The 13,668-nt window shown below is 45.0% G+C and overlaps 1 protein-coding gene across 1 annotated transcript in view; it reads left to right on the top strand.

The window, feature by feature from the left end:
- GRIK3 (glutamate ionotropic receptor kainate type subunit 3) overlaps positions 1-13,668 on the top strand; it is a 203,585-nt gene that overhangs the window by 114,232 nt on the left and 75,685 nt on the right. Inside the window, exon 2 of the mRNA XM_040974418.1 lies at positions 11,432-11,608. Coding sequence (XP_040830352.1) covers positions 11,432-11,608 — 177 coding nt within the window. The remainder of the gene's footprint in view (positions 1-11,431; positions 11,609-13,668) is intronic.

The raw sequence follows: 13,668 nt of genomic DNA, 5'->3' as shown, positions 1-13,668 counted from the left end.
AAGGAGGTGAGCAAGGCTGGACAGAGATGTGACCACAGCTCATGTCTGGCTTCTGCCTGCTGCTGGGTGGGGGCGCCAGACAAGGGCCTCTGGAACATACAATGTTGGGCACTGGCTGCAGGCTGCACCTGTTACAGATGATTGCCACCCCCCACCCCCCGGAAACGTGGCTCCCTTCCATTGCAAACAGTTCTTCACCAGGAAGAGGACAGCTGTGGGCAGGACCAACATTTGTACCCAGATCTGCCTGCTCCAGAACCTGTGCTCGGAATCTCTGTGCTATAGCTGGACGTTGGCTGCCCAGGCATTCTGAGACATTCAGGTCTTGAGTCAACCTTGACTCCGTGTGTGTGTGTGTGTGTGATATGCTCACGTTGACTGCCTCTCATTTCTACAGTGTCTGCAGAGGGGAGGGGGCTCCTCTTCCAAGTCTCCAGAATGTTCCAGGGCTTTCCCGTTGGCCTACCTGCTTGTTGCTCCAGTTTCCTCTTCTGCCTCTTCTCTCATCCTGCCCTTTGCACCTCCTGTCGTGTTTCTGTCCTGAATTCACCCTGTGCTGCAAACTGCCCACCTTCTCCCCAAAGAACACAAGCTGGTACCCATTTATGCAGCAGGCATCTGTCTTAGACGGGACCCCCTGGCTGCCATGGAGTCACCTAATAGAATCGCTCACTTTCCTGGAGTCCCCTTTTGAGCCCACTGCGTATCCATCCCCTTTCTGCCCTCTCACAACCTCCCGATTCTTTTGCACAGCAGTTTAGTCCCGCCCAGTCTCAACTTTTCCATCTGAAATAAAGACTGCACCCCTCCCCTGGAGCAGGGTACAAATATGGCTGTGTGGCCGAAACAACCCAGCTCCTGTTTTTGTAAATAAAGTATTGTTGAAATACGGTGACATCTGTTAGTTTGTCGTGGCTGCAGAAGTTGAGTCATTGTAGCCATGGTCATCTGGCATACACACAAACGGATTTATTCTCTGCTGGATACTTCATTGACACATTTGCCGGCCCCTACCCAAGAATGTAGAAACTCAAAATTCACTTTTACTAAAAAGCCTTGTTCTCATTTCTGCTTTAATAGTTACTATTGATTAGCCTTCGCATGGACCAAGTGTTTAGCTACCTTTGCGTTATTTTATTTCTTCCTCGTAATAACCAACCCTTGGAAATACATATCCCATGTTGCAGATGGAGAAGCTGAGTCACAGATTGCATCTGTACCTCCCGCGGATGGAGCTGGGGTTGGACCGGGATATGACTGTCTCTAAAGCCTGGCTGGTTCCCTCTCCCCTCCGCTAAGGGTGGAATGGCTTGTTAGCTGGTGACTGCTTGTCGTCAGCTGCCTTGGTAGGCTGAGCCCTTCCTGGGAACAGCGGCCCAGCACTGGCCTCTCCTGGCATCCTGGCCCAGTGACAGGCAGGTTGACCTGGGATAGAAACGGAACTGAAATGTCAGGCTGAGGATTCAAGATTCATTGCCTTAGACTCAGGGCCCTAAGACACGTCACCGCCCTCCTCTGCTGTCTTCCTCACTGCCGAAGTCTGGGCCACCGGAAGCAAGTGAGAAGCTCTATGGCAATGGCTGTGACCCTCTTCTGCAATGGGCAGGGATTATGTTCTTTCCATCTCTAGGGACAAGACCTTTCCCCCAGGCACTCTTTGTTCTGCTTTTCCCTGCATTTCCAAATGATGCTACATATTTGTTGTCCATTGCTAAAACCAAGAAATTACCAAAACTGAGATTACAATGATCTACAGATTCCTTCTCCTCAGAGAACACACTGGTAACATTTCAGTACCGTCCTTCTGTGTCTCCACGGTAAATATAAGTGCATGCTTTTCGTTTGAGAGCAGGTGGCATACTGCAATATCTTTTGCTTCCTGGGGGAGGGAGGGAGGGAGGACAAACATTTTCCATGTCGTTAAGGATGCTTTAGGAGTATTTTTTTTTTGAGTGTCTCCTTCTCATTATCAAAAGCTGTTTCTCAGTGGTGGAGGACACAGGAAGCAAAACAAGCACTAGGCAAAGGCAAGCCATTATCTTTTCATTTTCCAGAAAGAACCTGTGTTCACATCTTGGCGTGTGTCCTTCTGATGTGTCCTTTTTGATTTTAATTGGGGCTGAATTAAATTCATGTATTAATTTGAGGAGTCCTGACATCTTTACAATGCTAATCCGTTCCCTCCTGTAGTAAGTTATGTCTCCCCAATTATTCAAGTCTTCTTTTATGTGCCTAGTAAAGTTTTGTCGTTTGCTTGATAGAGGGACTGCACACTTATTGTAAAGAGTTTTATTTTTTGGTTGTCGGCTTTTGTGACTAGGATCTCTATTTTCCCTTGCCATTCCTCACTGTTGATGGCTGATACATGAGCAGGCTGTGCGTTTGTCTTTATTTGTACACTGGCGCCTTGATGAGTTGTCAGTGTGCTCTCTCCCGGGTTTTCATGTGTTTCTTTTGAATTTTGAAGGGAACAATAATGAGCAAGTGTGATTAGTATCAACTGCATCTCTTCTGATTGCAGTACCACAATTTATTATTTTTGCCTCCTTTGAACCATCATTTTAATGCATATTTTATTATGAAGAATATTGTGAGTTCACAGGTATCTGTCATCAGGCTCAAGACCCATCGGTCACGGGCGTCTGCCACCGTATCCATGCCCCCTTGTGCCAATTCCTCCCACATTCTGAAGCAAATTCCAGGCGCCGTATCCTGTCTCCCATCTTTTGATTCTCAGAGGCTGCAAGTTGTTGTACCATATGGGTGGATTTTGATATATTGAGTAATCTGTTGCTTTTGGACATTAAGTTGTTTCTATTTTTTTGATATTCTATTAAAAATATCTTCCTACATAAATATGTTTAGAAACGGAATTACTGGGTCATATGGTATTTTGATCACTTACTTCCCTTTAAACACATACACACAATCAAGCGATGACTTTCTTGATTGGAAATGTAACACATGTTCATGGCAGAACTTTTTGAAAACAGAAAACACAAAGAAGGGAATTAGTCACTCAACAAGCCTGCCGCTTGGGGCAAACCACGTGTCATGTTCCAGTAGGTGTTCCTGCCTTGTGCCTTAGCGAGGGTACTGTGTGCACCTCACGGGGTTACATGCACCTGTGTTTCCAGCTGTTGGCCTGCTGGAGTACTCTGGGAAGGGACAGATTTACTCACTTTTCTGAACATTTACCATATTTTTTCCTCCCATTTTTAATAGTGTGTGTGTGTGTGTGTGTACCACAGCAGTTTTGGGTTCACAGCAAAATTGGCTGGCACTGTGACCAAGCAGTTGAGCTGCCTCCTGCAATTCTGGCATCCCATAGCAGAGCTTGGGTTCAAGTTCTGACCGCTCTGCTCCCCAGCCAGCTAGCCCCTGGTACTGTGGCCACCTGGGGAGAAAATCAGCAACTGGACAATCTCTCTGTCTCTCTCTTTCTCCGTGACTCTGCCTTCCAAATAAATAAATTAAAACTTGAAGGAAAATGGGGGAGGGAAATGGAAGGCACAAGAGATTTGCCATGCTCCTCCTGCCCCCACACATACCTAACGTTTCCCGGTCAAGATCCTCCCACTGCAGTGACAGATTGGCCACATGTGATGTGCCAACATTCGAAGCACACCATTGTCACCCCAAAACGTCTCTGCACTTCCACCTCCTCACTCCTCCAGGCATAACCCTTGGCAACCACTGATCTTCTCACTGCCTACAATGTCGCCCTTTCAAGAAGTTGGGATCCTACACTTTTCAGGTAGCCTTTTTTTTCCCACTTCATTCGCATAGAAGCTTCCTCCATGTCTTTTCATGGCTCAGTAGCTCATGTTTAAAAGCGCTAAATAAGATTGTGTGTTAGGGAGGAGCCATGGTGCTCACCAATGAAAGTGGCTGTCAAGTTTGAGCAGTAACAACAAAAGGGGCCAGAAACACCTGTGTGTGTTTTGGGGGGGGGGGGTTGTGCAGATTTTCCACTCACTTGGGTAGACGCCAACAGCACCATCGCGAGACGGTGTGGTGGGAGTGTGTTTAGTTTTCTGGGAAGCTGAGAGACTCAGAGCAGCGGAGGACTTAGCCTTCCCACTGGCGAACACATTCCTGAGGCTCCGCCTCCTCATCAGCATCCGGTGTCAGTGGTGTGCTGGACCTTGCACATTCCAGGAAGCATGTATAGGTGGCTCACCGTTGTTTTACTTTCCATTTCCCTGAGGACCCAGAATGTGGAACATCTTCCTATACGCTTATTTGCCTGTGCGTGCCTTTGTGGCGGCAGCTGCTAGGATGTTTGGCCCATTTTTAAGTCAGGTTGCTTATTTTTCTTATCTGTCTAGTTTGGATAATGGCCCTTTATCAGATGTGCCCCAGCCTGTGGCTTATCATTTCATTCTTTCGGGAGTCCTGCAGAACATAACATTTTAATTTTGGTGAAGCTTGGCTTAGCAGTTCTTTCATTCATTGATCCCGTCTTCAGTGTTACATTTAAAATGCCATTGCCTGGCTGGGCATCGGCCTAAGTGCTTTACACACTGCTTAGGGCATCCACCCACTATGCCGGAGAACTCTGGTTCGAGTCCTGCAGTTGCTCCTGAATCCAGCTTCCTATTAATGTGCACCTGGGTAAAGGCTCAAGTGATTGGCTTCCTGCCCTGACATGAAAGACCTGGACTAGGTTCTGGGCTCCCAGGTTCTGTCTCGTCCCGCCCCAGCTATTATGGGTATGTGGGAATGAACCAGCAAATGGGCGTGTGGCCTCTCTCTCTTGCTTCTTAATTAAATAAAATGAAAATGTTTAAAATTTATTGCCAAACTGAAGATCATCTAGATTTTTTCCTATATTATCTTCTAGGAGCTATGTCGTTTTGCATTTCGTATTTCTGTTTATGTCTCTGGCCCATCTCGAGGCCATTTTTGTAAGATCTGCCTCTGGATTCAGTTTTTTTTCTTCAGATAGATGTCTACTTGTTCCAACACTATTTGTGTTAAAAGAGTATTTTTCAGGGCCAGTGCTGTGGCAGAGTGGAAGAAATCTCCGCCTTAGCAGAAAAAAAAAGTTTCCTATCCCTGACAGGCCACTGGTGTTTAAGAGTTAACGCAGTTGGAGGAACATCCATCACATTTGTGACTGATTTCTACTTGTTGTTCTTGTCCCTGCTTCCTATTTTTATCTTAGGCTCTTTTTCTGCTTCTTAAAGTTTTGGTTATGATTATTTTATATGATTCCATTCTTCTCAGCATATCACCTTTGTTTTTCTTGCCAGTGGTTGCTCTCGAGTTCGCAAAATCTATTTATAACGAACCCAGGTCCCCACCACTTTACAGGCAGTACCAGTACATGACAGTGGCAGAATCCTCCTCACCCCTCCCTCGCATCCTAAGAGCATGGCTGTCATTCATTTTGCTTATACATATCCTTACAGAAAGTATACAGAAGTCTGAATACGGCATTGCTTTTATTATTTTAAAAACTGCTGTTAGATCAATTAGTAATAATTTTTGCTTTTACCTTCCCTTGCTCCATCTCCAGTGTTCCTTCTTTCTGTAAAATGGACGTTTTTAGCTGCTTCTAAAGCGCAGAGCTACCACTAGGCAGACTGACTGGCCAGAGATTGCTTCCGCTGTTGTTTCTGAACCAAGGCTTTGCTTCTCATTTTTGAACAGTGCTGGGTACAGAATTCTAGTTGGGCTTTTATTTTCTCAACATGCTATTTCACTCCACTATTTACTTGCATGATTTCTCAGGGGAAGTCCAGTGTGATTCCCATAGGGAAAGTATAGTTGTCCTCGGGCTTCTGTTAGGACGTTTCCCTTATCTATGCTTTTCTGTTGTTTAAAAGATGCCAAGTATTGGTTTCAGTCTGGGGATATTCATCCCACATGGTGTTTTCTGAGCCCCTTGGGTCTATGGTTTAACATGGGGGAAAATTCTCCGTAATTACTATTTCAAAGATTTCTTTCATTCGTGTCGTTTCCTTCTGATATCCCCACTACACCTTTCTTCTTCTTCTTTTTTTTTAGTATGTATTTATTTTACTTGGCAAGTCGGAGTTATAGAGAGGGAGGAAAAGAGAACAAGAGAGAGCTCTTCCCATCTGCAGCTTCACTCCCCAGATGGCTGCAATGGCCAAAGCTGGGATGGCCTGAAGCCAGGAGATTGTTGCAGGTCTCGCGTGTGGGTATTAAGGACCCAAGGACTTGGGCCGTCCTCCACTGCTTGGCCGGGCCACAAGCAGGAAGCTGGATGGGAAGTGGAGCAACCAGAACACAGATCAGTGCCTATATGGGATGCTGGCACCAGCAGGTGGAGGATTGATTAGCCTGTAATGGCACCTTTCTTACAGCTTGAATATTCTGGTTCTCTTTGCTTCCCAGTGTCAGAGGTTCTTTTCTACAGCATCCTCCAGCTATTGCAGTCTTCTGATGAGACCATTACAGGTGTTTGTGCTTCTGTGATGGTGCTTTGGGTCTCTAGCATTTCTTCTGCATTTTCTTAGAAGTTCCATATCTGTGTTCACGTTGCCCATCTGTTCCTGCACGGTTGATCCCTTAGCGCCCTCCGTGCACTTCTCACTGTTGTTCTGATAATCCCCACCTCCCTGCTCATCTGAGTCAGGGTGTGTAGCCTAGCAGGTCTCTCTGCAGGCTGCATGTTCCCTTGTAGGACGTCCTATGATTTCTTTTTCTTGCTAGGCAGATAAGCTGCACTGGGTAATGGAGCTGCTGCAAAGGGGCCTGGAGTACTGTGGTTTTGAGGGAAGGGGGCCGTTAGCATTCTGCAGGCTTGTGACTAGGGTTTGGTCTTCTATGAGCTTGTGTCTGTGGACTGTGAGCTTTGTAAGTGTCTCCCACTTTCCCAACCCTCTTGGAGGGGGCAGGATGTTTAGATTGCTCTGAAGTTGAATCTTTGCCTTCTGAAAGGTCAGCTAGACTTGCACAAGAGTCATGTGCCTTAGTATATTTTACAATTTGAAATATGCTTTTTTCTATGATAACAGAAGTGCAGGACCACCACTTCCCAACCAACACAATATGCACTCTTAAAGAACCCAGTTTTACCTGTAGGAGTAAAACTCACAGAAGAGGCATGCCCAAGGACAGCACCCCTAGAGCTTTGGCTCTCAGGCTAGTCCACAGCAAGCCTGCAGCAAGCTGTCTATCACACTTCGGGTGTTCCTGCTGGTTGCCATGGCGGTCTCTGTCCCAGTGAGCTGCTGCTCTCCCCACTCACCCGACCAGCTTTCTACTTTGAGGGGCAGTACAAGGCCCAGGAACCCCACTTCTCTTCCAGGTCTAAAGTTGGTGAGTCTTCAGTTTGTTTGAGTTTTCACTTATTGTGGACTGTTATGGCAGTTTCCAAGTCTCTTGCATGCTGTACCAGAAATGAGAAACTCAGAAAGCATTCTTTCTTGTTAGTTCTCCAAACAGTTAAGACAACCAAAGACCCATCACTTGGTAGATGGATAAATACAAAGTAGTTATTACATAGCAATGAAAAGGAATGGGGGCGGGGCTGCCATTTGGTCTAGCAAGGAATGCGATTGATATCCACCTTATGTTATCAATACAAAGCTCTGAGTCCTGGCTCCCGCTCCCACTCCGGCTCCCTGCTAATGCACACCTTGAGAAGCAGCAATGGTAGCTCAAGCAATTGGGCTCTCGCCTCCTTCGGTTCTTGTCTGAATTGTAATCTTGCCCCCCAGCTTCTGTCTGGCCTAGCCTCGGCTGGTAAGGGGCATTTGAGGGTTGAACCAGTGGGTGGGAGAGAGACTCTCTGTCTTTCTCTGTCTTTGTCTCTGTCTCTCAAAAGAGTGATGAATATATAAAAGCAGGATCTTCTTCCTAAGGCTTAAATATAAAGGAACACCATGCTTTTACTTGCCGCAACATGGATAAATCTCAAAAATTATGTTAATTCCAAGAAGCCAGACCCAGAAGAGCACATATTGCATGATGCCACTTGTATGAATTGTTCAAAAAGACAGTCTTTCGAGTCAGAAAGTGAATTAACGGTTGCCTGCAGCTAAGGGGGAAAATGATGATTGATTATAAATGAGCATAAGGGATCTTACTGGGTGATGGAAAGGCTCTAAAACTGGATTATAGTGATGATCGCACTCTCAAGAATTTACTAAAATTGCTGTACATTTAGAACAGGTGAATTGTGTGAAGTGTAAGTAATACCTTAATAAAGTTAATTTTTTTTAAAAGCCTCGAGATTTATTTGCAAGGAGCCTGCACTACAGCTCAGTGAACTAAGCTGCTGCCTGCAATAGCAGCATTCCATATCAGAGCAAATGTTTGATCCTGGTTATTCTGCTTCTTTCCCAGCTCCCTGCTAAGGTGCCTAGGCAAGCAGTAAGGGAAAGCCTGCATGCTTGGGCACCTGCCATCTACGTGGATGACCTGGATGGAGTTTGGGCTCCTGGCTTTAGCTTAGACCAGCCCTGATTATTGTTGCTAAACTATTGCTGCCATTTAGGGGGTAAACTAGCAGATAGAGATTCTCTCTCTCTCTCTCTCTCTTTCTCTCGTAATCTTTCAGAAGAAAGCATTCAAAACAAAATAAACCATGTTTCCTACCATTATGTCAGAAACATAAATTCTTCCTTGTCATCTTGCACCTCATCTGCCTTGTCCAAGATGAGGTTTTATTATACCTTCTGCAAGCACAATTATTCACTTACAAATAGGTCATGGAGCTCGGCACGATGGCCCAGTGGCTAAATCCTCACCTTAAAATCATTGACATCCCATATGGGCACTGGTTTGTGTCTAGACTATTCCACTTGCCATCCTGCTTATGGCCTGGGAAAGCAACAGAGGGTGGCCCAAAGCTTTGGAACCCTACAGCCACATGGGAGACTCATAAGAAGTTCATGGCTCCTGAGTCTGGATCAGCTCAGCTCTAGCCGTTGCAGTATTTGGGGAGTAAAACAGCACATGGAAAATCTTTCTGTCTCTCCTCTCCATAAATCCGACCTGCTTTTCCAATTAAAAAAATAATAAATCTTTAAGAAAATATGTTATGGGGGCCCAGCGTGATGCTTGAATGCGCCCAGATCCCATGTAATTACCAGTTCTAATCCCAGCAGCCCCGCTGCCCATCCAGCTCCCTGCTGGTGGCCTGGGAAAGCAGTTGAGGACTGCCCAAAGCTTTGGGACCCTGCACCCACATGGGACACTTGGAGGAAGCTCTGGGCTTCTGAGTTTGGAAGGGCTCAGTTCCAGCCATTCGGCCACTTGAGGAATGAGCCATCGGATGGAAGATCTTCCTCTCTCTCTCTCCTCCTCTCTTTTAATCTGTCTTTCCAATAAAAATAAATATAAACTTTAAAAAAAATATGTTATAGGCATTTCCCACATCATGTGATTTTTTTGCTCTCATATAGGTTCACATGAATTGATGCGCCATTTTTCTGTGGTTTGTTCTAGATCAGGTGTGCCCATTCTTTTGCCTGTTTACAGGAGTAGATTTTTAGAAATCAAAGAGCAGAACCTATTTAAGGCTCTGGCAAACTTCTGGTGGATATCAGGAAAATCTGGGTGCACCATTTTCCCCTGCACTAACAGCTGAGCAGGTGTAGGTTTCCAGACAGCCTCTTTAAAGATGGATATTACAGTTTGTTTGATATCTTTGCCTGTTAGATGAACAAAACACGGTTTATCAAGGTTGGTTGAAATTGACTTGATTTCATTCTTAGGCAGGCTGCACTTTTCTTTATGTGTTAGTAGCTCATTTATATTATTGTTTTCTTTGATGAAACATTCCTACATGTCTCCATACATTTTTCTATTGGAGCATTTGTCTTTCTTGTTGACTTTAAGTGCTTCTTATAGAATGAGAACATCTACCTTTATGCTGTGTTGTATGTTATAAATATATTTTCCAAGTTTGTTGTTTGCCATTTAATTTTGTTTATGGAAGTGTTGATATATAGAAGCTTTATGTTATTTCTGTGAAGTTACCAATCTTTCTCCTTCAGTGTCTGACTTTCTTGAAGTGCTCAGAAAGCCCTCCTCTGCCTCAGATTGTATACTATTCATCGTTATTTTCCTTTATTTCCTTTTTTTGGTAGTTTTACAATGCTTTCTTCCAGGCCTTCACTTATTTTTCTTGTTATTTGATCTTTAATCCAGCTAGAATTTTGTTTTGAGGCCAGAATTAAGGTTAGAATCGAAATTAAATTTCTCCCAGGTAATTGAACAATTGTCACAGCTCACCGAATGAATGACTCATCCTTGACTTGCTCATTGGAAACATGTCTTAAGCACTTCTCTCTACCTTCATCTTCAGGGTCTTTTCCCTCCGTTCATCTGTGTTTTCATATGCCGTGACAATGTGGTTTTCATTATCTTGGCTTCATGATACATCATCTAGGAGACCTGGGCAGTGTTCCTTGCTCCTGGCACCATCATGGCACAGCCCTGACTGTGATAGACTGTGGAGGATTGAACCAGTGGAAGGAATATCACTTCACCACCCACCCCCATTAACAAATTAATGTTAACTTGGAGAAAATTGACGATTCTCCCCTTGATCCCTACCATGTGGGAATACGGCAAGCGTCCTCATTTAAGTCAATGTTTACAGCACCGACTTAAGGTATTTCCTTTTAAACTTGGAATTGTACACTCCCACTTGGTTTATTGTTACATCTTTAAAATTGTTGATATGCTAAAGAAAACTCTTTGGCCGCTAAGTCTTCCTACTGCTTGTCTCTGAGGTGAGCGCTATTCATTAGTGTGAACTGAGCACTTCCAGCGGCCTTCACTTGTTTTATGCTCAGGGATCATTTTAAGGGTTTTTCAAGAGGGCACTTAGATCATTTGCAAATAAGAATTTATCTGTTTCCAAAAGTTATGCCTCTAAATTCATTTGCTCTTTTATTTTATTGGTTAATGGTGTGACATAAATCTTGAAGTCTCTTTTTTCCCCATTTTTCTTTAATGAGAATGCCTCTGGTGTCTCGCCATTAGTGTGATATTAAAGAGTCGTTGCAGCTCAAGATGCTTCCAGGAAGTGTCTTTTCTGGAGCTATTTGATTAAACATTCTTAACAACAGTAGATACTGCATTTTATCAAGAGCCCGCCTGCGTTCTGTGAGTTGCTCATATGGTGTTTGATTCCGTTTCCTCCTTTGAACTATCGATGTGATAGAATAATATTCAGAGATTTCTTCATATTGAACCAGTCTTGCTTTCCTGGAATACACCACTACATGGTCATGGTACTAAAATATTCTGGTAAATTCCACTGGCCAGGGTTCAGAGGAGAATTTCCATGGCAATTAATAATAATTAAGTTTGTAATTTCACTGTGGTCCTGCCAGGTTCTGTTGTTAGAAAATTGCCGAAAGAACCTGTATAGTTTTCAGGTGAGGGTGAGAGCCCCACCCCTCCAGCTCAGCACCCACCTTGTCCCCATATCCCACAGGAGGAATCTTCGAGTATGCCGACGGCCCCAATGCCCAGGTCATGAATGCTGAAGAGCACGCCTTTCGCTTTTCTGCCAACATCATCAACAGGAACAGGACTCTACTGCCCAACACAACCCTGACCTACGACATCCAGAGGATCCACTTCCATGACAGCTTCGAGGCCACCAAGAAGGGTGAGTGTACCAGCGCATGGCAGGGGAGCCCTCTGCATTGTCCTATGTGTTGCTTTCCTTTCTTAGTTTCATTTTATTTTTAATTAACGCATAATCATTGCGTGTAGTTATAGGGTACCAAGTGATGCTTTGGTGCGTGTATACATGTTGGAGTATCTGTCATGTCAAACATGTATCTTTTCTGTGTGATGAGAACATGCAGAATTTCTCTCTTAGCTATTTCCTACTCTGCACTGCATTCTTATTGTTGACCTTGCTGTGGGAACTTGCTTTTTCCATCTCGTTGAAAATCTACCCAGGCATGGGCATTGAGCCTGGTGGTAAAGGCACCCATATCCCATACTTTGTAGACTTGGATAACTGTGAACCAACTTCCCCAGGGCCCTGCTGTCACATGTAACTCTGTTTAAAACCCCAGGTCTCTAGAATCTCATTCCACAGGAGGAATATCTTTTCCACGTGTGACATCACCATCACTGTCATTCCCGTAGTGTGACATCACCACCCCTTGATTTTCTCCTTCACAACCCTAGTTTGATTATTGTGTTTCATACTTTCCCTAACACCCTAGCGAGAGAGGAAGACTCCTTCTCATTAACAAGTCTGCTCCCCTGGCATCTAAAGGGCTGGCATGTAGTAAGTGCTCAGTGAAACCCTTGCGGAAGAAATTAGTGAACGAATGAGGTGAGGATGGGGTGTGGGAGCCTGAACATCATTGCTCTCACACCTGTTCCTACCCAACCCTGCCCTATCCGTTGTCTAATGGATTCATGCTTCTCCTCTGTCTGCTAGTCCTCCAGGAAACCCTTACCCTAGGAAGCTTCCAGAAGAGGTTCCATCTCCATGCTCCCATTTTGTAACACTCTGGATTTTTTTCTCTCACAATTTTGAGCTGCATGTACATAAGAAAGAGAAAGAGAGAGATTAAATACTTATTGCCCATCTCTTTCACCACACTGTAAGCTCCATTGCCTTTTTTCTGCTCCACTACACACCCTCATGTAGGCCTGTACCCAGGAGGCACAAAATCAATACTGGTGCTTTATTCAGATACACTCATGAAGGGATGAATGGATTTGCAGTGGGTCAAGCCTTCTTCAGGATAAGTGGTGCTTACGATGACTGCAAGAGTCAAGGCCTTCCCTTTAGAAGTCAGGTCCATGAGTATGGGGTAGTAAATCATAGGACAAAGAGCAAGCACAAGCAGATGGTGGGAGTGTGCCACATGAGTGTCATGGCGCAAACAGGATAGCTGCCTGGAACAGGAGAAAAAAGAGTTTTGACGGATGGTGGTAAAGAGAGAGAGACATAGAATAAGGTTGAACTAGAGTGATTTGAAGGATTTTAATGTATGCTCTCGAAGAATCCTTGTTGAACACTGGGTGTTAAGGGTGCTGGAGTACACAAGGCCCGACAGCCAGTCCCTACCACCATGGAGCTTCTGTCTGATGTAGATGAAAGAAGAGGTGCACGGTATATAAGACAGGAAGGAGAGGGTGGGCTCCTGGCTTGATCCCAGAGCGCTTGGAATGGAAACCTCGTACAGCTAGCTCTAGAAAAACCTTGAAGCCCACTCATACCAATACACAGACCACACAGACATCACCAGCCCTCCCAGCCATCACCTCCCACACTGCTTTTGCTTGTGGTTTTGCATCACATACACACAGTCATCCCACATCTACCTTCTGAGCCCTGCTATTGCTCCTGTAATTGCTTTATGAGTCTCCCAAGTTGTTGGCCTTAGCAGCAGTCCCTTGTTCTGCACTGAGGTGCAGTGTCTCCTGCTGTGAGTAGTTACCACGGTTTTTAAAAATCTGTTTTGCTTGCATTGCACCTGTGAGTTGATGCCATTTGGAACGCCTACATGTAATATCAAACGTGCTTGCCCGGGTCTTGTGTATGCACCCCTTTCTTCTGGGTTTTACTTGGGAGTGGAGAGTGGGGTCCCAGGATGTGCATGGACTTGGCTTGTCCCAAAGTCACTGCTCCGATTCACCCTCATCCGTCGCCACCCAAAGCTTGCACTTGCTCTGCCACATTGGTTCTTCAATGTTGTC

Source organism: Ochotona curzoniae, unplaced genomic scaffold (assembly GCF_017591425.1).
Source record: "Ochotona curzoniae isolate NIBS_2020 unplaced genomic scaffold, NIBS_Ocur_1.0 contig_2404, whole genome shotgun sequence".
NCBI lineage: Eukaryota > Metazoa > Chordata > Mammalia > Lagomorpha > Ochotonidae > Ochotona > Ochotona curzoniae.
Note: the sequence above shows the minus strand (reverse complement) of the source record. Positions and strands in the feature narration are given on the sequence as shown.